Raw genomic sequence first — 26,410 nt, 5'->3', positions numbered from 1 at the left:
ATTGATGACACGTCAATCCGATAATTGAAGTCCCATATTTCCGAGCATAGTCCTCCATCACCCATACATCCATATATGTCAAGTGTATATAATAACTACTGAAAAGTGAGCTTCCCCTCTAAGTCAAACAACTTATTCATATTGGTGAATTTGTCGCATTGCGCATCAACCGGAATGACTCGGTAGTTGTGCCAAAAGCAACAATATCGGCATGACACATGGGCATCCAGGGCACCCAATGCAAGTTGTCATGGTGGTGGGCTGGTGGATTATATGCAGTATAGGGACCTCGTAGCAGCGCGTCATGTACCGCCTGTTGTAGTGAAGGTGACAACACTGTCGACAGACCAATGTTCTGGAATCGTTTTCTCCCACTGTGAGGATATATAAAGTGGTTTCATTCATGTGGCACCCTGAGGACCAGATCACCCTGTATTTCCCGGTTGCATCGTGCCGGTAGAGGTAAGTATAATGTTGTTTGGCCAGTATTCAGGCTGCGGCAGGGGAGCAATCTGGGGTGTGTTTGATTGCTCACATCGATTTACCTGCATTGCATGCTTGTCCCAATTGTGCCTCGTTGAAGAAAAACTGGCTAAAAAGAACATATGCACAATGTTTGGTTGCCCGCATTGCATCAGTGCCCATATTAGGGCTAGTTCTTTGGTTGCCTGCATCTGTTCTTCGGGGGTGAGCAGATGCAAACCACTGTTGTTTGGTTGTGTGCACGTATCTGTTCTTCTCACCCCTTTCAAACATGGTGGCCTTACCAACCAAGTGCAGCACTTCACAGCAGGTATCACATAAGAACAACACTACCTAATTAATATCACACGACAGATATAAGCAGCCACCACCCGCGCTCCTTTACTGGCAGTGTCCCACTCCTTCACCACCTTCTCAGGTATGAGGACGTGTGTTAGTACTGATAGGGCATGGTCAAATCATTCCACTAATCATTAGAAACCGCCACTGATTAGTGGAAGTTGCACTTGGGCAGTGCTATGATTGTAACATTGCACTGGTCTTTGGCAACTACCATTGATCAGTGCCATTTGCACTTGGGTGGTGCTATGTTTGAATCATAGCACTGGTCGTTTGAAAGTTCCACTGATCAATGGCATTTGCACATGGGCAGCGTTATGTTTAACTACCCTTGAACATAGCACTGCCCATCTGCAAATGCCACTGATCAGTAATGCCCAAAATTGCCTACTCCTATTTGGCAGCATGCACATTTGTCCTACTATTATTTTGAGCATGCACATGCATTATCTTCTTCTTATGATCATGCAACAAGCACATACATTGATCATGCACAAACCCTAACTACTAACAACATCAATCTAACACTGTCAATAAACCAAGAACAACACATAATAGCACCAATATAGCATCAAGAACACCCAATCTAGAACCAATATACCATTAAGAACCCCCAATCTAGCAAAAAGACCCCCATAATAGCATCAATCTACTGTCATTGTAACAAAAACAACACTAACCTCAATCGATTTAGTTCGAATTGATTGGAATGAAATTGAATCGAGTCGGATCCAATCCAATCCTACCTAGTATGCAGTAAGCAAAAAACCTTAACTACAACTATGAGGACGGAAAACAAAATGCACATACCAGAGCGGGTGTCGTTGGAGCATGCGTCGGCCGATGAACAAACCCTGGCGGGAACAGGGCGGCAGAAGAAGATGAGTCGGCCAATCCGAGGGCTGCCGCCCTATCCCAGTGCTCCTCATCACATGCGGGGTAGATGAAGACAGTGCCGCTATCCTTGCGTCTGCCGCGCTCCCGACGCCTTGCACCGGAGAAAACCTTCAAGTGGGGGTAAAAAAACCTTCCGGCCAAGGTTGTCGCCGTCACAACAGACGACGGGGATGTCATCACCCTCGTAGTCGAACCTACAATGACTAGGTCTGGATATGGAGGCGAAGTCGGACGAGTGATGGCGCATTAGACAGAGCACATAACCTGGAGCAGAAGGGGGGCGACGCTAGAATGGCCGCCAGAGGTCAATGCCACTGTGGTAGAGGCTGGCCACCCACTGGTCTTGGATTGGGTTGCTCCGACGATGATAGGGGTGGGGGCGACGCGACTGTGTGCGTGCCATGGAGGAGAGCAAGAAGGGGCAGGGGGAGAGAGAGAGAGAGAGAGGGGTATGAATGGCCGTGGGAGGTGACTCGAGAGAGGGAAGGAAGTTATGGGCAGTCCGCTCGACTCCCACGCTTCCCGATGTGTGCAGGCGATGGCACACCGCACACGTGGCCAAAGCGAGCCTGACTAGCCAAAAAATGGCCGATTCAGCCGTTCCCTCACATACAGGCCTAGGGGTGATTTAAGTTTTGTGCGGCTCAAAAAGCAGATGCACCCAAAGAGACAAAGACATCCCACATATATGCGGGCAACCAAACACATGGCGGATGGCCGCGTTGCATATGTAGTGCCCGAACCCTAGCCGACATCCTTGCACGGCAGCAACACGAGTATCTAGCTGACGAGGGTCTCCTCGGGCAGGTCGCCTAGCTCGGTCCTGCCCTCCCCATGCATCATCGTCGGTGCTCTGGCCGGCGGGTCAGCTGAAACAAACGATGACTTCAGTGCCCAAGAATGGAAAAAAGAAGTAACACAACAGAGGTACAAGAGACCGACCAGCTTGGAAGATGGACACGAGAGGACGGCGGTGCTCCGGTCCGGCAAGATTGAGATCCAGGCAAGATATGCAGCAGCCTGCTTTGGAAAGCTATCTGGGCTCCATTCAATTCAACGGTATACTGACGCGGCCGACGATGGATAGGGAGTGACCACAACATCTGCGTGGTGCGCGACCCTTCGTTCCCTTCGTCGTATCCTAGCCCCTCGCTTCAGATCGTGCAGCCATAGCGCACCGCACGGCTCATCTGCGTACGCCGGCGTCCTCCGCAGAGGAGGAGGGGAGTTGGGGCGGCCTCGTGGGGGCGGAGATTCGCGACTCGGCCGATGAGGTCGAGTGCCTCGGTCGACCAAGTGCCGGCGCGGGTTCCAGCGGGGCGGACAGCCATGGCTGATGCGGAGCGGCGGGGGAGCACACGGGCTTCCGGCGAGGGCGTTGGGAGTGCGGACGGCTGCGCTGCTTCCTGGTGCTCCTCCTCCACTTCCAGCGTCGGGAGGTTGAGGTCGCGGTGCGCTGGGAGAGCAGGCGTCGACGCAATCGCCTCGATCTCCTTTGTCTTCACCTTCGGCGGGAGGTTGATGACGAGCCTGGGCTTGAGTGCGCCCAGAGGGACTGCAGCAGGCAGCGAGGAGAACTCCGGCAGTGGATCGAAGCCCGGCGGGTTGAAGTGCTCTGGGTCCTCGTCAGATGGCGTCGGGGACGGGAGACCCGACCCGTACCCAAAACCTAGGCAAGAGTACATCAGCGGAGGCGGCGCCACGAGTGCCTCGTCGGAGAAGTAGCGATCTGGGTCATCGAAGAGCCATCCGGTGCTTGGTCCGGCAAGCATCCACTCCATGGGTGCGTACACCGGCGGAGGAGGCGGCAGTTCGGCGGCATCCGTGGTGATGTTGGAGGCAGAGGCCTCATCCTCGTACTCGATCCCGACCCCTGCAGCAACCTGTTCGTCGACAGCGTTTGGTTCTTGGGGCATGACCAGGACGTCTTCCATGGGTGCATCCGCCCTCGTACTCGGTCCTGGCGCTCCAGGGGAGTTGCTGCGGTGCACCCGACGGTGACCACATTGAAGGCGCTGGCGATGGGCGTGGCGGCGAAGGAGGCCATCACCAGGGCCGTAGTGACGAAGAGGAGCATGGTATGGTGCATTGCGGCGGCGGGGGACGCCATTCCTGTTCAGGCGACGCTGATGGCGGTGACCGAAGTTCTGGCGACGAGCAAGACCAGAAGTCTAGTGAGGAAAACAGAAGCCTCGGTGTTCCCTGGCCACAATCCAGCGAAAGCGGAAGCAAGGTCCGGTAGAGAATCCATCTCTTCTCACCTTTCTTTCTCTCCTGTAGCCTATTCTCTGGTTTGAGCAGTGCTGATAACATGAAGAAAAACAAAAAAGATTGAAGTGAATGGAGTGATCTTTATTGATTGATTCATCCAGGCTTTTATATGTCCTGAACGGATGTTTACAGTGTCGATTACAAAAGGTGTCGCATCATTTAGAAAAGATGCAGTCACGGTTTGGAAAGACACGACAACGGTTCGCTATATACTGCGTCTGGACAACGTCAAGATTCTAACCACCGGTTAGAATATTCTAAGGAATCTGTTAATCATCTAATTAGCCTAATACTAATACTATTAGATTCCTAAGGGCATGTATAATGGTGCTATCTTAACAGTGTCACATAGGATAAATAATGATGTGGAGGAGAGAGAACTTATAAGAAAAGATTTGTCTTCTTTTATTTAAGATAAGACAAGAGATGATCTCTTAGCACAATTTGTCTCACCATGTTTTAAGAAATTTCTAGTTATTGAAGATAAGGCCAAGATATAACTCATTATAGACATATTTTTGTCATTTTTAAATTACATGCAATACTTAAAATAAGACTGTCTTATCAACTATTGTGCATGCCCTAACAGCCCCGAACCGGAAGCAGCCGTGCGACAACTGGCCACGTGGAGGCCTCGGAGAGCGCCAGCAGAGCATATTCCCAAGCCCACGTGCCGCGTCTAGATGCTGCTACCGGTCGATATAGTGCCGTGTGCGCACACGCTTCTTCTCTCGTCCTCTGCCTTTTCTCTCCTCTCTGTTCTCTTGCTTCGATTCTTCTCTCTTTTCTAGCGTAGGCACAGCAGCGCAGGTACTCGAGCCACGGGCGGGGTGATGGAGGCCGACGGGAGGAAGGAGGGCGAGACGCCGGCGGCGGCAGCGCAGAGGGGCGCGGCGTGGTTGGGCGTGTCCGTGCAGGAGGGGCTGCAGTACGCCAAGGCCGGCGTGGTCGGCGCGGTGCAGCAGGCGATGGCGGGGAGCGAGGAGGAGGCGGCGCAGGCGGACCTGCGCGCGGCCAAGGCGCAGGTGGAGGCCACCGACGAGGCCGAGGCCAAGAAGAAGCACCTCGCCGGCTGATCCAGGTCACCACTCACCACGGCGTGACTGTGCGAGATTGATGGGTTGTATGGATTTCATTTGGGTTAGGTTCTTGACTTCTAGCCTTACGACGTGGTTTGTAATAAAATGCATCTGAACTTTGTAACAAAATACATCTGAACTTTGTTACACGATGTCAGGAAGTGTGGTTTGTGACTAGTTTTGCACGCGTATCTGAAGCTTCATGTACGTATTGATGATCCAGACCAATGTCAACAGGCAAATAATGGATGTTATGCACGTTCAGTCAAAATTAACTGAAATTGCTACCAGAAGCGTTAAAAACAGACGGCAGCCGGTCTGAAATTCTCGAGTCAGCAGCCTAGCCTGAGCAACCATGTTAGAGTATTACTAGTAGTACCCCTAAACCCTCAAAAATAATCGCTTTTTTGCAGGTTGCAACAAAAAAAAGCAAAGACTAGAACCCCTAAACCCTCAAAAAAAAGTAAAGATCCAATTCTTAAACCCAATTTCAAACCGTAGAAGTGAGGGTTGAAGGGGGGCGCTCGACACAAGCCCGCACTTCCTTCCTCCGTCGCGCGGGAGGGAAGTTTCCTGTCCCCAACCTCCCGCTTCCTCCCTCCCAAGCCGCCGGCCGTCACCCGCTGCCAATCCGGCCGGCCCCCCGCCTCCCCTCGACGCCGCCGCTGTCCCGCCCCTGCGCCACACTCCCCGCCACCGGATCCGCCGTTCCCGCCGCCTCCCGCCCCGCCCCGCGCCCCGCCCCCCGGCCTCCCGCCCCGCCGCCTCCCGCCCCGCCGCGCCCCGCCCCCCGCCCGCCCGCCTCAGCCGTCGGGCCCCGCCCCCCGCCCCCAGCCGCCTCCCGCCTCCCAGCTACCTCCCGGCCCCCAGCGGCCAGAGGCAGGCCGGCCTCAGGCCTCCTCGAGCCGCCGCGCCAGAGGCCAGGCGGGCCAGAGGCAGCCGCGCCGCCGCCCCGAGCTCCCCGCAGGTATGCTTCCTTTTCTTTCTTTTTGTTTTACTTTTTTCCTTTTTGATTCATTGTTGGCACTCACAATTTATTGTTTGTTGTATTGTGTAGATGGAGGTGAACAACAACGACATGGACTCGTTGTCCGATTCGTCGGGTTGGTCGTCATCCGACGATTCGGACATCGACGAGTTGTTGCAAGACGACGACGTCGAGATGATGAGCCTCCTCATCGACGTGAAATCCTTTGAAAACCGCGTGAAGCTGATGGATCAGAGGAGAGGGTCGAAGATGGGGCGAGTCACCATCTACCGGAACCGCGCTCTCGGACACGAGCATTTGATGGAAGACTACTTCGCGGAGGTACCTACATACCCTCCTCGTCTCTTCTGCAGAAGGTACCGAATGCGGCATAGTTTGTTTGTGAAGATTGTCACCGATTGTGAGGCCGCCTCCTATTACTTTAAACGTCGTAGATCCGCCGCCGGTATCATGGGGTTTAGTGCATATCAAAAGATATCGGCGGCAATGCGGGTACTCGCTTATGGCATACCCGTGGATTATATCGACGAGTATCTTCGCATTGGGCAAGATACAACCACGGAGTTAGTCCGTAGGTTTGCCAAGTTGGTCATTCGGTTGTACGGTGAGCAGTATCTTCGGGCACCAAACGAGGAAGATACAAAGAGATTAATGGAATTGAATGAAAAAAGGGGATGGCCGGGGATGCTAGGTAGTCTTGACTGCATGCATTGGAGGTGGAAAAATTGCCCAAAGGCATGGCACGGAATGTATTGCGGTAAAATTCGTTATGCTACCATTGTGCTTGAGGCCGTAGCATCTCAGGACACATGGATTTGGCATGCATTCTTTGGGTTGCCGGGAACACTCAATGATATCAATATCCTCAATAGATCTCCTTTGTTCAAAAGATTAATTTCTGGGGATGCTCCAGCTTGCAACTACAAAATCATGGACAATGAGTACTCAATGGGATACTATCTCACCGATGGCATCTATCCCGAATGGGCAACTCTTGTGAAGTCCATCAAGGAGAAAAATGGGGTGCCCTTAACAAGAAAAGAGGCTCATTTCACCTAGGCACAAGAGGCAGCCTGCAAGGATATTGAGAGAGCTTTCGGTGTTTTGCAAGCAAGGTTTGCCATAGTTCGTGGTCCAGCTCGATTTTGGGACAAAAAAACCTTGATGAACATCATGAAATGTTGTGTGATTCTACACAACATGATCCTAGAGGATGAAAGAGGGTTAAACCTCCCTTGTTTCTATGACAATGTTGGTACCCGTGTGCAACCGGAAAGAAACCCTTCTCGCATACACGCTTTTTTTCAAGCACATCGTGAGATTGAGGATGCAACCACTCATGGTCGGCTCCGGGATGATCTAATAGAGCACCACTGGCAGTTGGATGGGCGGCGCATTGGCCCATGATGTATCTTTGTATTACTTTTCTATGTCCTATTTGATTCGAACAATTAGTGTAATTTGCTCAAACATTGTTGTAATAATTTGAATGATTATTGTTTTATTCGGTGTTGTAATAATAACTAGAATGATTATTGTTTTATGTCAAATGTGATGGAATTTGTGATATGTCATATGATGAAATGTGTGATATGTGAAATGATAGATTTAAAGGTTAGGGTTGAGGCAAAGACTAGAACTCTCAAATCCAACCCTTAAAGCAGTTTAAAGGTTGGGTTTGAGGGTTTTAGTCTTTGCCCCTGTTTTTCAACCCTTAAAAGTGTCAAAAGGTGGCACTTCTCAACCCTTAAAACTGCTATAAGGGTTTGAGGGTTTAGGGGTTCTATTAATAATGCTCTTAGTTTACAGCTGTGATGTATGATACTCACAAGTTCACAATGCCGTGGCTACTTGTTTTGTATGTAATGCTGCCTAGAGGTTGGTGGGTGTACACATCATAACAATCAGGAATTCAACGTGGACCAGGTAGAACAGCTGAGCAATGCAGACACTGGAACTCTGGCCTAACAGAACTCTCATGATTTATTGTGTATTTGTGTTTCCCAGCAATAACTGAGATAAGTTACATTAGACGAACCCGTCGAGGGCAATCCACCGAAGATGGTCTCAAGTCAAAAATTCCGTGAATATTCAATGCACAAGTTTCAGAGATCACCTCTAAAATCATTTACAATACCAGGGAAGGCCATATTCTACATCAATGCAAGATTTCAGTACCAAATATCTCAAAAGTAACATTGTACTACCTCTGTCCCAAAATCTAAGACGTTTTTGCAGTTCAAATTGGACCGCAAAAACGTCTTATATTTAGGGACAGAGGGAGTATTTAATTCTAAAATTTGGCTACACTTCATTTTCATGGAATTTACAACTATAGGAGCATCTTCACCTCTATATTTCATATCTTTCATTTTCTCTCGTCATCAGGATGATTGTATACTCTATCTACCTATATAGATTACTGGTGATGAGTACATAAACTCTTTGTAGCAGCTATTGGTGAGTACATGCTGCAACTACTCGAAAGAATAACATCTGCAGAAGTAATCCTGACAACGATCATACATGGCTTGCTTTCGTTCCTTATGGAATGAACCAAACAGGATTCAGTTTTAGAGACTGGACTGAACATATCAGCAGGAACTCTGTTTTGCGAGTCCGTGCAGAAATAAATCTCTGAAATTTGTATTTACCTTTATATATATTATATATAGTGTTATGTTTCGAAAGTACTAAACCTTGGGGATGTAGCTCAGATGGTAGAGCGCTCGCTTAGCATGCGAGAGGTATGGGGATCGATACCCCACTTCTCCAATTAGTTTTATCAATCGGGGTAAAAGAGAGCTCACTTCATCATGCCATCGCAAAAATCAAAAACCTGGATCAGATGCTTCCTGTTGGTTTTAAACGACATGAGATGGAACAAGGCACTTACTATCTGTCTAGCTAGGTACTCCCACCGTTTCTAAATATTTGTTTTGTAGACATTTCAACAAAATGACTACATACGAAGCAAAATGAGTGGATCTACACTCTAAAATATGTTTATATACATCCGTATGTGATAGTCTATTTGAATGAGTGGATCTACACTCTAAAATATGTTTATATACATCCGTATGTGATAGTCTATTTGAAATATCTAAAAAGACAAATATTTAGAAACGGAGGGAGTACATTCTGAGTAAGCACAAGCTAGCTAGTAAGGCTTAACACTAGATTTATTTGAGGTACAGATATTGACATCCGGAATTCAAACTGGATCAGGTAGAAGAACAGCTGAGCAATGAGATGAGACTGGAAGTCTCGCCTAACCTGACGGTGTATCACAAGCGTTGCTTGCTAGAAAACCGTCAGCAAAAGAAATGAAGAGAATTCCAAACCAAATCAAATAGGCATTGGTGTAGTGGTGCTCGATGTGAAAGTAAGACAGTGATGCTGAAACTGAAAATAATTACTGTGATAGCCTGAATTTTATTTATGCTTTGCATTCGGTATTCCAGGCCAAATCATGATTTCAAATGCCACTATACAATTCTATGTCATTCAAACTACTCCAATCCTCAATCAGACCATATGCATGTCAGCGAATTTCCACTAGATTTTTCACAGGATCGCGTTCATCTACTTTGAGGGCCATGTCTGTCAGAACATGTGGAACCATATATAATTGTTTCCTCCAGCTACAAATAACCACATATTTGTGATTAATCGAACAAGTCAACCATTTTTGTCAATGAACTGCATTCGAATGCAGAATCGTGCAACCAGTATGTATGACATTATTTTTTGGAAAACCATGAGAAAAGGTGGAAGGGCACACAAGAGAAAGGGACTGAAACAATGCCCTCTTTCCTGGCAGATACCAATTCTATCAATATGCACAATAGCTTGTGAATACTCAGTGCTACTTGAATACCAGCCTGCACTGTGATATATTCCCAAAACTAAGTTCAATTTTGAACTGCAGGCATGATCTTTTGCGTCAAGCCAAACCACGATTAAATGCCCTGAGAATAATAAGGGAAAGTTTCTCCATTTACTGTGTGAACCACATGAAAAAGATTAGGCAAATCGTAAATCCTTATCCATGCTATCATCACTAAAATGGTAGGATTTTCCATGTTATCTCAGACGTTACCACTTAAAAATATATCGGTTGGTCTTAAATTGGCCACACTTCATAGAGCTAAAGCATCTAACTGGACCGAAGAAAGCAGATTCATGTTGGACACGAAGAACAACAAGCATAAAGACCCGGTGATACTCTAATGTTGTTGTAGCATGATTCGCATAGTTCTTATCTTCTTGCATCTCAAACTCGTCGGTATTGGTAAAATGCTCTGTTTGAAGCGATGCGGAGTAAGCTCCATATGATATTGCCCCTCGGTGTTTGCCATTCCTAACCACTTGCGATCAATGTTGCACCGCAAGAGATGTTTATCACTAAACCTGGCCATTAGCTCACGCTCGTTGACCATAACCAGCCCACTGAGAAATCTCATGGTTGGAGCAACATAGGTTCCCATCTTCTTTTTCCTTTTATTTTCCTTGCTGAGGGAAGCTAAATTAAGTGGCCGTGATGCCTTATTGATGACACATCAATCCGGTACTTCAGGTCCCATATTTCCGCCACATAATCCTCCACACCCAGACATCCATATATGTCAAGCGGTTATCATGACTACTGAGAGCAGGCTTCCCCTCCAAGTCAACCAGCTTGTCCAAATTGTGCGAATTTATCGCCTTGCGCATCAACCGGGATGACTTGGTAGCGGTGTTTAAAGCAACAACCTCGACACGACACGTGGGAAACCAGGGCTTCCAGTGGAGGTTGCCACGGTGGTGGACTGATGAATATATCGATTGAGCGCGTCGAGTACCGCCTTTTGTAGCGAAGGCGATCATGTTATCATTCCTGTTGTAGCCGGCTGAGGACCAGAGCACCCTGTATTCCCTGGTTGCATCGTGCCGGTAGAGGCCAAGTATGACGTTGTTGGGCCGGTATTCAGGTTGTGGCATGGGAGCAATCCGGCGGGTGGCCGAGTTGCATATGTAGTACCTCGACCCTGGCTGGCACTGGGAGACCACGAGGAAGCCATGGCCGCCAGCGTGGAGATTTCCAATAGGAGCTTTGGCCAAAGCCGTTGACATGTCATGCTATCCACGGGACCACGGAAGAATCCGAGGCGGCGTCCTCTCCCCCAATGATGGGCAACGATGGCTAGCAGCGGTGGTGATCGAGCATGAACTCGAGCATAGAGGTGGATCTGCGCCACGACTGCTGACGGCGCGGCAGCGGCCGATGTCCTTGGGAGGCATCAACCCGAGTATCTTCTTGACGAGGATCTCCTCGGGCAGGTTGTCCAGCTCGGTCGCGCTCTTCTTCTGCATCCTTGCCGGTGCTCCAGGCGGGTCACTGACGCCTTCGTTTGTTTTAGCCGACCCGCTGGCTGGAGCACGAGCGAAGACGCAGAAGAAGAGCTAGACCGAGCTGGACAACCTCCCCGAGGAGATCCTCGTGGACAAGATAAGATACGTGTGCTGCTGCCGCTCAAGGACACCGGCCGCTGCCGCGCCATCCGCTCATCGTGGCGCAGTGCCACCTCCACGTCCGAGTTCATGCTCGATCACCACCGCCTCCAACCATCACTGGCTATCATCGAGGGAGAAGGAGGGCACCTCGGCGTCCTCTCTGGCTCTGTCCACATCATGGCCTATCAACAGCTCTGGCGCATGCTCCCTTTGGTCGATGTCCACGTTGCCGGCCATGGCTTCCTCGTGGTCTCCCACTACCAGTTGGGCTCAAGGTACTACATATGCAACCTGGCCATCCACCAGATTGCTCGCCAACCGCAACTTGAATTCCGGCTATACAGCGCCATACTTGGCCTTTACCGACCGATGCAACCGGGGAATACATGGTGCTCTGGTCCTCAGGATACTTCAGGAATGAAATCACGCTACATGTCCTCACAGTGGGAGACAATGAGTCCGGGGACATTGAACTGTCCATGGTGACGACACCTTTACTACAACATGCGACACTCGCTGCGCTGCCATGAGATCCATATACCGCATATAATCAACTGGTCCACCACCGTGGCAACCTGCATTGGTTGCCCTGGATGCCCACGTGTCATGCCAAGATTGTTGCTTTCGACACCACTACTGAGTCGTTCTAGTTGATGCGCAATGCGACAAACTCACACGGTTTGGAGAAGTTTTTTGACTTGGAGGGGAAGCTTGCTTTAAGTAGTCATGATAGGCGCTTGACATATATGAATGTCTCGGTGATGGAAGACTATGCGGCAGAAATATGGGACCTGAAGCTCCGGATTGATGTGTCATCGATACAGGCATCAATGACACTTAATTTAGCTTCCCCCAAGATGGAAAATAAAAGGCAAAAGAAGATGGGAACCCATGTTGCTCCGAGATTTCTCAGTGAGCTGGTTATGGTCAACGAGCATGGGATCCTGGACTAGTTTAGTGATAAACATGTCTTGTGTTGCGAAATTGGTGACAAGTTGTTAGGAATGGCAAACATTAAGGGGCAATATTATATGGATCTTACTCTGTTTTGCTTCAAACATAGCATTTTACCAATACCGTTGAGCAAGATGCAAGAAGATAAGAACTATGTGAGTCATGTTTTTTTAATTTATTTTTCAGCTCTTGCTATCGGTACTGCTACTGCAACATGTTATTTTGGATGGTCGCAATAGCATTTATGCCATCATGATGTGGTGCTTATTATGACTCTTGTGTTGGAATTAATCTTTAGTTGTAACAAACTGAGAGATAAGGGGGAGCTAAATCTCCCACGTACATGCCCTGATCGGGGGGCATCAAACCAACGACTTGGTCTCGTTCCCGCCTCCTGGCACCTAATACAAAAGGAAAAGGACTCCTCCTATTGGAAACTAACGATCTCACATGAGTAGGCCACGTCCTCTCTCTAACAACCGATCCTAAAGATGTGCTAAAGGAGACGGAGACCGTCTACTACCGCCATCCACCACTAGGGTAGTGCTGGCGGCACGTCTACTCCGACCAGCTGTTGCATCTTCAACGGATGCGACGAGGGTCAAGCGAGTGGCGCTACTGGATTGTTGTTGTACTTATTCCCCGGCCATCTCATCGGTTCTGGAGGATCCAAGGTGCAGCCATGGGCTACATGCCATCGAGAAGGCATAGGATTTCACCCAGTTCCTGTAAGTTCTCACGCTTCTACTCATGTAGGTGTTCTAATCATGAGATTAATATCAAGTAACGTTAATCCTAAAGGGTTTTTTATAACATTGATATCTAGAGCAAGGTTAATCTCGGTTGGAACCCCAATTAGAACATGTTTTACTATTAATAACTCATTTCAGGGTCTAATTGCTCATGTTCTGGTCCTAATTATTTGTCTTTAAGATCTAAAGTGTTTATGTTAATGTGTTAATGATTATGTTCTTATGTGATAATGGTCATGGTCAAGTAATTAACTGAATATGGGTCCGAAGTTAAGATCTTATGTTGTTATGTGCACCCCATGATCTTGTCTTCTCACCTCCTAATGCCTTTCGGTAGTATGCCAACTAGGCCTCAAAGTTCAAGTGATAATCAAGTCATGTTTAGCATGTAGGAGGGGAATTACAAATTTCCTAAAATCCCCTGATCCTAGATCAAAAATCCCCAAATGTAAAATTCCATAAATCGAATCGCCAAAATTTTGTAGCCCAAAAGTTGACATGAAAGGAGAAAAGGTGAAGGGGCTCACCTAATGATGTCGCATCGTTTGTTTCCTTCGGGATCCTCACGCCAGTGACGCCGCCGTCTCTCGGGACGTCATGCGGGAAGAACTGACTCCCAGTTGATGTACTGGATGCTTGCCCTATCAGGGTCGAACCTTGCTCATCAACGCCGCCTTAACGCTTTGCGTCGGCAGCCGCTGGTGAAATGATCGGCAAAAGGAACCTCCCGTCCGATGCATGGGATGCCATGTGCGCGGTGTCAGAGCCATGCTTGCCGGAGGAGCGCGCGGGACTCGGTCCGCTACACGCTGCTTCGGTGAGGGCAGCTACCACGCCGCCATGGCCGGCGAGCTTGGGCCGCCGCCGAGGTCGGCTCTCCCCTGCAAGACCAGATGAATCGGGGAGAGGAAGGGGGAAATGACACTAGGGTTCTTCACGGGTGCTGGTTTTATTCAGCCTCGTCCTGATCCAGGCCGTTGATTCAATTGGACGGTCGAGATCGGTGCAGAGCTCATCTCGGGCTACAAGTGCTTAACGGGCTAAGTAGTAGGCTATGGCCTAAGTTGTCTTAGCCCGCAGAAAAACGTGTTTTCATTTGATGATTTTCTCTACTGGGCTGAGTTATTAACGGATTGTCGTGCGTAGTATTGTCCCAAGGTCATGTTCTAGTCTTTTTTTCCTTTTGGTCAGTGCATTTTCAGTATTATAATTATTCTAAAAAGGGTTTTGCACTGTTATAAAAGTGAAAATTGCTAGAATATAATGTTGTAAATTATGGTTTATTTTTTTGAGTAGAATGGAACAAACGATTAGTTTTACTTAGAAAACTAATAAGCAATGAATGGTAATGGCATTTTTATGATCCCTTTTTAGTACCATTCTAATGTTGAAATGTAACAATGAGAAATGAAATTAATGTTGAGCACATTTGTTAGTCCCTCATTTAATTTTGTTAATATCTTATTTGAGTGTAAAGTTTATGTAGTTGTCATTTGAAAGAACATGTGGTGCCCCCATGTTTGATTTTGGTAATTAATGACAACCTCTATGGACTAATGGTTGCCTTGAGTTATATTTGAAGGATTTGTCCATAGGCATTTCTTGAAGTCCATGTGTTGGTTTCAAGGAGTTTATGAGTTGACCTAGGTGCTATTAAGGAATTATTCTAAGTTTGGTCATGTGAGTGTTGAGCTTATTGCAAGCATGTCTTGAAGAAGAAGATTGTGTGATCATTCATGTTTACCTTCAAGACATCATCCAAATGAAGAGAGTTGGAAAGATTCAAGGTTGATCAAGACTAAGTCAAGAGTGAATCAAGTTGATCAACTCACAAAGCGTAGAAGATGTACCGAGAGGGATCAAGTGATCCCATGGTATGGTAAGCATTGTCCATTGTGCTTTGTGTACTAACCCATGGTCTATGTGAGAGTTCTTTGTGGGGTTAGGTACGTGTTCATGGGCTTGCGTCAAGAGGAAAATATCCGTCAACCCATGGAGAGGATGACATCAAGTGGTGATCGTCATCAAGATTGTCGTGTGCAAGTTCAAGTGGAGCATCACGAAGAGATCAAGTGCTTGAAGCTTGCCATCCATTGTGGTGTCAATGGACTTGTGAAGATGTGCTGAACAGTGGCTCACCCATAGTGGAGTATGAGGGAGCAATCATCTAGTCTTCATCGAGCCAACACAATCAAGAAAGGTGGTCCAACTTGAGGGAGTCAAGATCGTCATCATCTAGCTCAAGTGGACCATGTGCAAGGCAAAGGTTTGCCCTTGATAGGTTTTCTATTTTACCGGTCTCATGGTGGTAGTTAGGAGACCGGGTTATAGGATCGCTTGCCGTACTATCAAGGGGGGCTCTCAAGTTGGTAGCTTGATCGTATCGTTAGTAGAGAGCTCAAACCATTGCATCCTCGCATCATGTTTCTTGGTTCTTGTTTGATTCTCTTTGTGAGTCTTAGAGCTTATGGTCATCTTGATGACAAGTTTGAGTTCATCGAAAACGGAGTTCGCATGCGTCTTCTATGATGTTTTCGGTGTTGGAGGTTTTACCGGTCTTATCCGAGGAAGGGTTCTCACCATTTTCTTTTGTGCCTTTTCTAATTTGATTATTATTGGTATTTCTATCAAGATTGTGTTAGCCCTTGTCGCTAGCTTTCCAACAAACTTGGTTTCGTCGAATTCGGAGTCCGTTTGCAGAAGTTGTGGTAGTTTTGGTGTTCTGAAAAGGCTGCAGCGGTACTACCGCGGGTAGGAGCGGAAGTAATTGTTTACTACCGCCCTTGGGAGCGGTACTACCGCGGTACTACCGCTTGGAGCAGTACTACCACGGCTACTTCCATGGCTACTTCCGCTCGGGACCAAAAACTCGTCACAAGTCCAGCGGTGGTAGGCACGAATGTAAATTTTTAGTACCGCTCACAAGCAGTAGTACTGCTACCCCTAGCGGTAGTACCGTGATGTCAAGCGGTACTACCGCTCCGATGGTTCTTCTGGCTTTTTTGCCTCCTCGCTGTTGCGTTTCAAAGGGCTACTACCGCCCTAGCGTTAGTACCGCTCCTTGGAGCGGTAGTACCGCTCGATGCGGGCTGTGAGCATAACGGTTGGATTTTTCCCCACCTATAAAAGGGGGTCTTCTTCCCCATTGAACCTTATCTCTTTAGCTCGTGTTCTTCCCCCATTGTTGACCTTCTTCGAGCTTACTAACTCTCAATCCCTCCAATGATTCTTGCTAGTTCTTGAGGGAAAAGAGAGAGGAGATCTAGATCCACGTATCCACCAATCACTTTCTCCTCTAAGTGAGGGGAACCCCTTGGATCTAGATCTTGGAGTTCTTCGTGTTCTTCTTTTGTTCTTCCTCTCACTTTCCTCCCTAGCATTAGTTGATTCGGTGGGATTTGGGAGAGAAGGACTTGGGCACTCTGTGTGCCCTTGCCATTGCATTTGGTGCATCGGTTTGAGTTCTCCACGGTGATACGTGGAAGTGAAGTTTGAGAAGCTTATTACTCTTGGGTGTTTGGGCACCCTAGAGCTTGTTCCTCTTGGGTGCCTTGGCGCCTAGACGGTTGGTGGTGTTCGGAGCTCAATCATTGTGGTGCAAAGCTCCGGGCAAGCGTCGGGGTCTCCAATTAGGCTGTGGAGATTTCCTCGAGAAATTTGACGGGTTCCGGTGACCGCCCCCAAGGGTTGCCAACGTGTACGGGTTCGGTGACCGCCCCCAAGGGTTGCCATTTGTACGGGTTCGGTGACCGCCCTCAAGGGTCCCTTAGTGGAATCACGGCATCTTGCATTGTGCGAGGGCGTGAGAAGATTATGGTGGCCCTAGTGGCTTCTTGGGGAGCATTGTGCCTCCACACCGCTCCAAACGGAGATTAGCATCCGCAAGGGTGTGAACTTCGGGATACATCGTCGTCTCCGTGTGCCTCGGTTATCTCTTACCCGAGCTCTTTACTTATGCGCCTTACCTTGTGATAGCCATATTGTTTCTTGTCATATATCTTGCTATCACATAGTTGCTTATCTTGCTTAGTATAAGTTGTTTGTGCACATAGGTGAGCCTAGTTGTTGTAGGTTTTGTGTTTGACAAATTAATCGCTAGGTTTATTCCGCATTTGTTCAAGCCTAAACCGTAATTATTTTAAAGCGCCTATTCACCCCCCCCCTCTAGGCGACATCCACGATCTTTCATCATTCTTATGGCACTTTTCTTAATGATGTGATCGTTACAATGGGCTAAGGCCACCTCAAGTAAAATGTTGATGGTTGCATGGCTCGGTTTTCTGCACCGCACCATGGAGCACAATTTATTTTAGGGCTGATATGCCTATTGAGCAAAAGTAAAGTTATTAGTGGGTGCATTTTGTGTCATTTTATTATGATATGCACTGCTGAAATGTGCATAAAGACTCAAAGTAACGGAACTATTGTCAATTCCCTCAACAACAAATTTTGTTTAGGGATTTGTTTATTTTTTTTAAAGATCATGTTTTCATTTATTTGACAAATATGAATATCCAAATTTATAATTTGGAAAATTTTATGATGATTAATATAATGACATTTTTACTTTGAAAGTCAAGTTTAATATTAAGTTGATGATAATTTTATCAATTTTATTGATTTTAATTCTAATGGCATTTTCACTATATGTCATTGAGAATTTTGCAGACAAATTTGACACATATGTTTAATGTTATTTTTAGTGTTAATGTGTCAAATTGAAGGGTAAATACATACAACAGGTTATGAATCCTTGTGTCTCGTGACACATTGTATTGCACTATATTGTTGCTTTATGTTAATGATGGCTATTAATTTAGCTAATGTTCTTGCTGATAATTATGTGATTTTATGTTTCTCTAATAAAAATGGAACCAACAAAAAGTTTTGATTAGAGATTTAATTAGCAAATGTTATAGTGGCACACGGTGATATTCTGACCAACATTGATTATTTTTCATGTGTCATCTATGAATAAATAAGGTTCTATTTTATTTCTTGCCCAACGGCGATGTAGATTAGAATAATAATTAAGCATGTCTTTAATTAATCTTATTGTGTTTTCATTATGGTGTTTTCATTATGGTGTTTGATGTTTGATGTTTTCATTATGGTGTTTTCATTATGGTGTTTTAAAAATTTGTTAGTGTTTTTTTTCAGCTATGAACATTAATGATGATGTCAACTTTTTTTGACATAGTCCATAACTTAAAGTAAATGACTTTCCCACGTGGAGAGTAGATATTCAAGTCTCATATATGAAGCTCACAATTTCTACAATGATGTTGAAAATTTTAATCATGATGTTAAGGTAGAAATTGGGAGTGTTATGTGCCTTTCACCCAAAAAAAAGGAGACTAAAGGCAGAGCTATTGGATGTATATCACTAGCATTTGGAGATTGCTTCATTCTGCATCTTATATGATGTTGTTTGTTTACACTCCAAGTTATTGGAGAACCTTAATTTTTGTCTCACTAAAAGGTGACATTGATTATATATGTTTTAAATGTATTATGAAGTTAACTCCAATTATAATATTGAAAATGCACATAGAATATTAAGGGAAAGTTTCTGCATTTATTGTGTGAACCACATGAAAAAGATTAGGCAAATCCTAAATCCTTACCCACGCCATCATCACTAAAATTGTAGGATTTTCCATGTGATCTCAGGCGTTACCACATGAAAATATATCGGTTGGTCTTAAATTGGCCACACTTCATAGAGCTAAAGCATTTAACTGGACCGAAGAAAGCAGATTCATGTTGGACACGAAGAACAACAAGCATAAAGACCCGATGATACTCTAATGTTGTTGTAGCATGACTCACATAGTTCTTATCGTCTTGCATCTCAAACTCGTCGGTATTGGTAAAATGCTATGTTTGAAGCGGTGCGGAGTAAGCTCCATATGATATTGCCCCTCGGTGTTTGCGATTCCTAACCACTTGCGATCAATGTTGCACCGCAAGACATGTTTATCACTAAACCTGGCCATTAGCTCACGCTCGTTGACCATAACCAGCCCACTGAGGAATCTCATGGTTGGAGCAACATAGGTTCCCATCTTCTTTTTCCTTTTATTTTCCTTGTTGAGGGAAGCTAAATTAAGTGGTGGTGACGCCTGTATTGATGACACATCAATCCGGTACTTTAGGCCCCATATTTCCGCCACATAATCCTCCACACCCAGACATCCATATATGTCAAGCGGTTATCATGACTACTGAGAGCAGGCTTCCCCTCCAAGTCAACCAGCTTGTCCAAATTGTGCGAATTTATCGCCTTGCGCATCAACCGGGATGACTTGGTAGCGGTGTCGAAAGCAACAACCTCGACACGTGGGCAGCCAGGGCTTCCAGTGGAGGTTGCCACGGTGGTGGACTGGTGAATTATATCCATCGAGCTCGTCGAGCACCGCCTGTTGTAGCGAAGGCGATGATGCCGTCGACAGTCTGATGTTCCTGCAATCGTTGTCTCCCACTGTGAGGACATGTAGCGTGGTATCATTCCTACCGCAGCCGGCTGGGGACCAGAGCACCCTGTATTCCCTGGTTGCGTCGTGCCGGTAGAGGCCGAGTATGGCGTTGTTGGCCTTGTATTCTGGTTGTGGCATGGGAGCAATCTGGCGGGTGGCCCAGTTGCATATGTGGTACCTCGAACCTAGCTGGCACTGGGAGACCACGAGGAAGCCATGGTCGGCGGCGTGGAGATTGACCAACGGGAGCTTGGGCCAGAGCCGTTGGCAAGCCATGCTGTCCACGGGGCCAGGGAAGACGCCGAGGCGGCGTCCTTCTCCCTCGACGATGGGCAGCGACGGCTGGAGGCGGTGGTGATCGAGCATGAACTCGGGCATGGAGGCAGGGGCGGAGCCAGGGGGGACGAGCAGGGGGGACGAGAATGAAACAAAAAAATTTAATCATGATGTTAAGGTAGAAATTGGGAGTGTTATGTGCCTTTCACCAAAAAAAGGAGACTAAAGGCAGAGCTATTGGATGTATATCACTAGCATTTGGAGATTGCTTCATTCTGCATCTTATATGATGTTGTTTGTTTACACTCCAAGTTATTGGAGAACCTTAATTTTTGTCTCACTAAAAGGTGACATTGATTATATATGTTTTAAATGTATTATGAAGTTAACTCCAATTATAATATTGAAAATGCACATAGAATATTAAGGGAAAGTTTCTGCATTTATTGTGTGAACCACATGAAAAAGATTAGGCAAATCCTAAATCCTTACCGACGCCATCATCACTAAAATGGTAGGATTTTCCATGTGATCTCAGGCGTTACCACATGAAAATATATCGGTTGGTCTTAAATTGGCCACACTTCATAGAGCTAAAGCATTTAACTGGACCGAAGAAAGCAGATTCATGTTAGACACGAAGAACAACAAGCATAAAGACCCAGTGATACTCTAATGTTGTTGTAGCCTGACTCACATAGTTCTTATCTTCTTGCATCTCAACTCGTCGGTATTGGTAAAATGCTCTGTTTGAAACGATGCGGAGTAAGCTCCATATGATATTGCCCCTCAATGTTTGCCATTCCTAACCACTTGCGATCAATGTTGCAACGTAAGAGATGTTTATCACTAAACCTGGCCATTAGCTCAAGCTCGTTGACCATAACCAGCCCACTGAGAAATCTCATGGTAGGAGCAACATAGGTTCCCATCTTCTTTTTCCTTTTATTTTCCTTGTTGAGGGAAGCTAAATTAAGTGGTGGTGACGCCTGTATTGATGACACATCAATCCGGTACTTTAGGCCCCATATTTCCGCCGCATAGTCCTCCATCACCCAGACATCCATATATGTCAAGTGGCAATCATGACTACTGAGAGCAAGCTTCCCCTCCAAGTCAAACAACTTGTCCAAATTGTGTGAATTTGTCACATTGCGCATCAACCAGGATGACTCGGTAGCTGTGTCGAAAGCAACAACCTCGACACGTGGGCAGCCAGGGCTTCCAGTGGAGGTTGCCACGGTGGTGGACTGGTGAATTATATCCATCGAGCTCGTCGAGCACCGCCTGTTGTAGCGAAGGCGATGATGCCGTCAACAGTCTGATGTTCCTGCAATCGTTGTCTCCCACTGTGAGGACATGTAGCATGGTATCATTCCTACCGCAGCCGGCTGGGGAGCAGAGCACCCTGTATTCCCTGGTTGCGTCGTGCCGGTAGAGGCCGAGTATGGCGTTGTTGGCCTTGTATTCTGGTTGTGGCATGGGAGCAATCTGGCGGGTGGCCCAGTTGCATATGTGGTACCTCGAACCTAGCTGGCACTGGGAGACCACGAGGAAGCCATGGTCGGCGGCGTGGAGATTGACCAACGGGAGCTTGGGCCAGAGCCGTTGGCAAGCCATGCTGTCCACGGGGCCAGGGAAGACACCGAGGCGGCGTCCTTCTCCCTCGACGATGGGCAGCGACGGCTGGAGGCGGTGGTGATCGAGCATGAACTCGGGCGTGGAGGCAGGGGCGGAGCCAGGGGGACGAGCAGGGGGGACGAGAATGAAACAAAAAAATTTAATCATGATGTTAAGGTAGAAATTGGGAGTGTTATGTGCCTTTCACCAAAAAAAGGAGACTAAAGGCAGAGCTATTGGATGTATATCACTAGCATTTGGAGATTGCTTCATTCTGCATCTTATATGATGTTGTTTGTTTACACTCCAAGTTATTGGAGAACCTTAATTTTTGTCTCACTAAAAGGTGACATTGATTATATATGTTTTAAATGTATTATGAAGTTAACTCCAATTATAATATTGAAAATGCACATAGAATATTAAGGGAAAGTTTCTGCATTTATTGTGTGAACCACATGAAAAAGATTAGGCAAATCCTAAATCCTTACCCACGCCATCATCACTAAAATGGTAGGATTTTCCATGTGATCTCAGGCGTTACCACATGAAAATATATCGGTTGGTCTTAAATTGGCCACACTTCATAGAGCTAAATCATTTAACTGGACCGAAGAAAGCAGATTCATGTTGGACACGAAGAACAACAAGCATAAAGACCCGGTGATACTCTAATGTTGTTGTAGCCTGACTCACATAGTTCTTATATTCTTGCATCTCAACTCGTCGGTATTGATAAAATGCTCTGTTTGAAACGATGCGGAGTAAGCTCCATATGATATTGCCCCTCAATGTTTTCCATTCCTAACCACTTGCGATCAATGTTGCAACGTAAGAGATGTTTATCACTAAACCTGGCCATTAGCTCAAGCTCGTTGACCATAACCAGCCCACTGAGAAATCTCATGGTAGGAGCAACATAGGTTCCCATCTTCTTTTTCCTTTTATTTTCCTTGTTGAGGGAAGCTAAATTAAGTGGTGGTGACGCCTGTATTGATGACACATCAATCCGGTACTTTAGGCCCCATATTTCCGCCGCATAGTCCTCCATCACCCAGACATCCATATATGTCAAGTGGCAATCATGACTACTGAGAGCAAGCTTCCCCTCCAAGTCAAACAACTTGTCCAAATTGTGCGAATTTGTCACATTGTGCATCAACCAGGATGACTCGGTAGCTGTGTCAAAAGCAACAACCTCGACACGTGGGCAGCCAGGGCTTCCAATGGAGGTTGCCATGGTGGTGGACTGGTGAATTATATCCATCGAGCTCGTCGAGCACCGCCTGTTGTAGCGAAGGCGATGATGCCGTCGACAGTCCGATGTTCCTGCAATCGTTGTCTCCCACTGTGAGGACATGTAGCGTGGTATCATTCCTGCCGCAGCCGGCTGGGGACCAGAGCACCCTGTATTCCCTGGTTGCGTCGTGCCGGTAGAGGCCGAGTATGGCGTTGTTGGCCTTGTATTCTGTTTGTGGCATGGGAGCAATCTGGCGGGTGGCCCGGTTGCATATGTGGTACCTCGACCCTAGCTGGCACTGGGAGACCACGAGGAAGCCATGGCCGGCGGCTTGGGCCAGAGCCGTTGGCAAGCCATGCTGTCCACGGGGCCAGGGAAGACGCCGAGGCGGCGTCCTTCTCCCTCGACGATGGGCAGCGACAGCTGGAGGCGGTGGTGATCGAGCATGAACTCGGGCGTGGAGGCAGGGGCGACGAGCAGGGGCCTGCCCCCCCTCTCCCCCCCCCCCCCCCCCCCCTCTCCCCCCCCCCCAATGATCAATAATTTTAGTAGAAGCAACTAGTAATTATCAACAAGATTCGATCAATATATGTACTCGGCCCTCCTTATACTCGAATTCTGGCTCCGCCACTGCGTGGAGGTGGTGCTGCGCCACGACGAGCGGCCGACGTCCTTGGGCGGCAGCAGCACGAGTATCTTGTCGACGAGGATCTCCCCGGGCGGGTCGTCCAGCTCGATCCCGCTCTTCTCCTGCATCCTCGCCGGTGCTCCGGCCGGCGGGTCAGCTGAAACAAACGAACGCGTCAGTGCTGGACCAGATCGACCGGCTCGGAAGATCGACACGAGAGAGCAGGAACGTGTGCTCACCCGCGTAGCGCCGGGATGATACACGCGGTGCTCCGGCCGGCCAGGCGAGAAATTGACGCAGCCGGCGATCGATGATGGGCGCCGACACGCCTGCGCCTGCGTGGTGCACGCCGCCTCGTTCCCAACATCGAATCCTCGCCGCTGGTTCCAGATCGCGCGGCCGTGGCGCAGCGCAAGGGTGCTGCGTGCGCCGCCGCTGTCCTTCGCTTCGCCCCTAAGCACGCCTGGGTCGGCATGTCCACGTGGAGGCCTCAGAGAGCGCCAGCAGAGCATATTCCCGAGCCCACGTGGCGCGTCTAGATCCTGCAACCGGGACAGCACATCGGCGACTATGTAGTGTAGAGTACACGCACGCTTCTTCTCTTGTCCTCTGCCTCTCCTCTCTTCTTCCTCTCATTGTAACAGCGCAGGCACAAGAAGCTAGCTAGCGAACCTCGAGCGGTGCACGGGCGGTGAGATGGAGGGGGACGGGAGGAAGGAGGGCGAGACACCGCCGGCGGTGGCGAGAGGGGCGGCGTGGTTCGGCGCTTCCGTGCAGGAGTGGGTGCAGCACATGAAGGCCAGCGTGGTGGGCGTGTGGCGGAAGGCGACGGCGAGGAGCGAGCAGGAGGCGGCGGAGGCGGACCTGCGCGCGGCCAAGGAGCAGGTGGAGGCCACCGACGAGGCCGAGGCCAAGAAGAAGCACCTCGCCGGCTGATGGAGGTCGCCACGGCGCAGACTGCAGAGTAACCCATCGCTTTCGCCTGCTCCGCTCCGTCATATGGGCTTTTTCTTTTTTCCAATCTGCTGTTTGTAGTGCTGCTTCCACTTCGTAGTAAAGTGCAAGTGTTTGTAGAGCTGTTTACCTGTGATGTACTAGTTTTTTGTTTTTAAAACGGAGTGATGTACTAGTTTTAACATGTGTATCTGAAACTGCATCCTGTATGTATTGACTATTTCAGAAAATACCTAGGCTGATAGGCTGATAACACTGGATCTATTTCAGAAATAAACAACAGAACAGATCATGGTTTGCATCTTGGCCGGAAGCTTTCCATGGCCTTCACTGGGTTTTCTGATCTGATCTCCCATGATGTATTTGTGTTTTTCCAGCAATACCTGAGATAAGCTGCACTGGATGAACCTGTCGATCGAGCGAAAATGATCTGAAGTCAAATTCCATGAATGCTCGATGCAGAAGTTTCAGAGATCACCTCTAAAATCATTTAGGATACCCAGGAAGGCGGTATTCTACAACAATGCAAGATATCAGTACCAGATATCTCACAAGTAATCCAACAATTTATTCGATACTGAATTTTGGCATGGATACAGAACACAACACAACCATCCCGCGCGGGATAAATCAGTTGAGAATCGTCTAAACCTACACTTCACTTTCATGGAATGTTACAACACTCTACATGCCTTTATAGATTACTGGTGAGCAAAGTCTTCTTGGAATAGCTATTGGCGAGTGCATGCTGCAACTACTAAAAAAGAACAGATTCTGCACAACATATGCACAAGTAAACCTGAGCCCTGACATCTAAAACAACTAAATAAATTCCAAAGCAGAGTCAGTTTAGAACCTGTGCTGTGTAACATTTTACAGGGTCATGTTGCATGTAATGCACAAACAAAAGGTGGAACAAGCTTACTTACTACTCCCTCCAAAGGTGTACTAAAGTTGAGACACTTATTTTGGAACGAATGGAGTATCTGTCTAGCTAGGTACATTCTGAGCAAGCACAAGCTAGTAGGGCAGATACCAGTCTAGATTATTTCAGAAGATACCCAGGCTGTAACACTACAGATCTATTTTGGAGTACAGATTATGACAATCCAGAATTCAAACTGGACCAGGTAGAACAGCTGAGAAGTGACACTGGGACTCTCGCCTAACAGAATTAGACGGCAGAACCAGAGATCATGGACTGATTCATGGATGCAAAATTGCCATGGCGTTCACTGGGTTTCTGACCTACCATGATTTATAGGCAACACCTGAGCTATGCTCCTGTGGACAAATCTGTCGACAGCGTATCCAACAAAAATGATTTGAAGTCGCAAAATCCCATTAATAATCAAAAGGGGGCAGCCCCAGTGCATGTAGCTCCTGCTTGCGCAGGGTCTGGGGAAGGGTCCGACCATTTTGGGTCTATTGTACGCAGCCTTTCCCTACATTTCTGTAAGAGGCTGTTTCCAGGACTTGAACCCATGACCTGATGGTCACAAGGCAGCAGCTTTACCACTGCGCCAAGGCTCCCCTTCAAAATCCCATTAATAATCACTTCTAAAATAATTTATAGTAGTACCTCGGGAGGCCATATTCTACAATCTACTTCAATGCAAAATTTCACTACCAGTACCTCACAAGTAAACATTTTATTTGATAAGGCTTTTGGCATGAATATGGATCACAACCTTCCCGAACGCTAAATCAGCCAAGGATCATCGAAACCTACATCTCATTTTCATGAATTTTACACCTACCTCATTTTCATGAATTTTACAACTTTCAGGAGTGTCTTCACTGGTATTTCATATCTGCCATTCTCTCTGCATCATAATGCTTGAATACCCTACATGCATCTGGTGTCTCAGCTGTTCTAGTTCTACACTTCTACCTGGTCTATTTGGGGTACACATCCGGAATTCAAGCTGGACCAGGTAGAACAGCTGAGCAA

General features: G+C 47.4%; 3 protein-coding genes, 1 non-coding gene and 2 pseudogenes across 5 annotated transcripts; 4 read left to right on the top strand and 2 right to left on the bottom strand.

Annotated features, from left to right (window-relative positions):
• On the bottom strand, window positions 1-3,970 carry LOC147961749 (uncharacterized; annotated as a pseudogene). Its single transcript, XR_015611817.1, has 2 exons — window positions 2,662-3,970; window positions 1-2,588 (listed from the first exon to the last, which is right to left on the bottom strand). The product of XR_015611817.1 is annotated as an uncharacterized LOC147961749 (transcript).
• A 744-nt stretch (window positions 3,971-4,714) lies between these two features.
• LOC125521518 (uncharacterized) lies at window positions 4,715-5,246 on the top strand. The gene has a single exon (XM_048686572.1). It carries the CDS (start codon window positions 4,824-4,826, stop codon window positions 5,064-5,066), a length of 243 nt encoding a protein of 80 aa, XP_048542529.1. The 5' UTR covers window positions 4,715-4,823; the 3' UTR covers window positions 5,067-5,246.
• Window positions 5,247-6,126: 880 nt separating this feature from the next.
• On the top strand, window positions 6,127-7,585 carry LOC147961748 (uncharacterized). Its single transcript, XM_087537050.1, has one exon. The coding sequence runs from the start codon at window positions 6,127-6,129 to the stop codon at window positions 7,114-7,116; it is 990 nt and encodes a 329-aa protein (XP_087393176.1). The 3' UTR covers window positions 7,117-7,585.
• Window positions 7,586-8,759: 1,174 nt separating this feature from the next.
• On the top strand, window positions 8,760-8,832 carry TRNAA-AGC (transfer RNA alanine (anticodon AGC)). Its single transcript has one exon. It is a non-coding gene; the product is annotated as a tRNA-Ala (tRNA).
• A 13,467-nt stretch (window positions 8,833-22,299) lies between these two features.
• On the bottom strand, window positions 22,300-24,022 carry LOC147961747 (uncharacterized; annotated as a pseudogene).
• Window positions 24,023-24,100: 78 nt separating this feature from the next.
• Window positions 24,101-24,720, top strand: LOC125526014 (uncharacterized). The gene has a single exon (XM_048691037.2). It carries the CDS (start codon window positions 24,199-24,201, stop codon window positions 24,436-24,438), a length of 240 nt encoding a protein of 79 aa, XP_048546994.1. The 5' UTR covers window positions 24,101-24,198; the 3' UTR covers window positions 24,439-24,720.
• The last annotated feature ends 1,690 nt before the right edge of the window (window positions 24,721-26,410 follow it).

This window comes from Triticum urartu, chromosome 7A (genome assembly GCF_056163025.1).
Source record: "Triticum urartu cultivar PI428250 chromosome 7A, HENAU_Tu73, whole genome shotgun sequence".
Taxonomy (NCBI): Eukaryota; Viridiplantae; Streptophyta; class Magnoliopsida; order Poales; family Poaceae; genus Triticum; species Triticum urartu.
The sequence above is the reverse complement of the archived record's forward strand: the minus strand, read 5'-3'. Positions and strand labels throughout refer to the sequence as shown.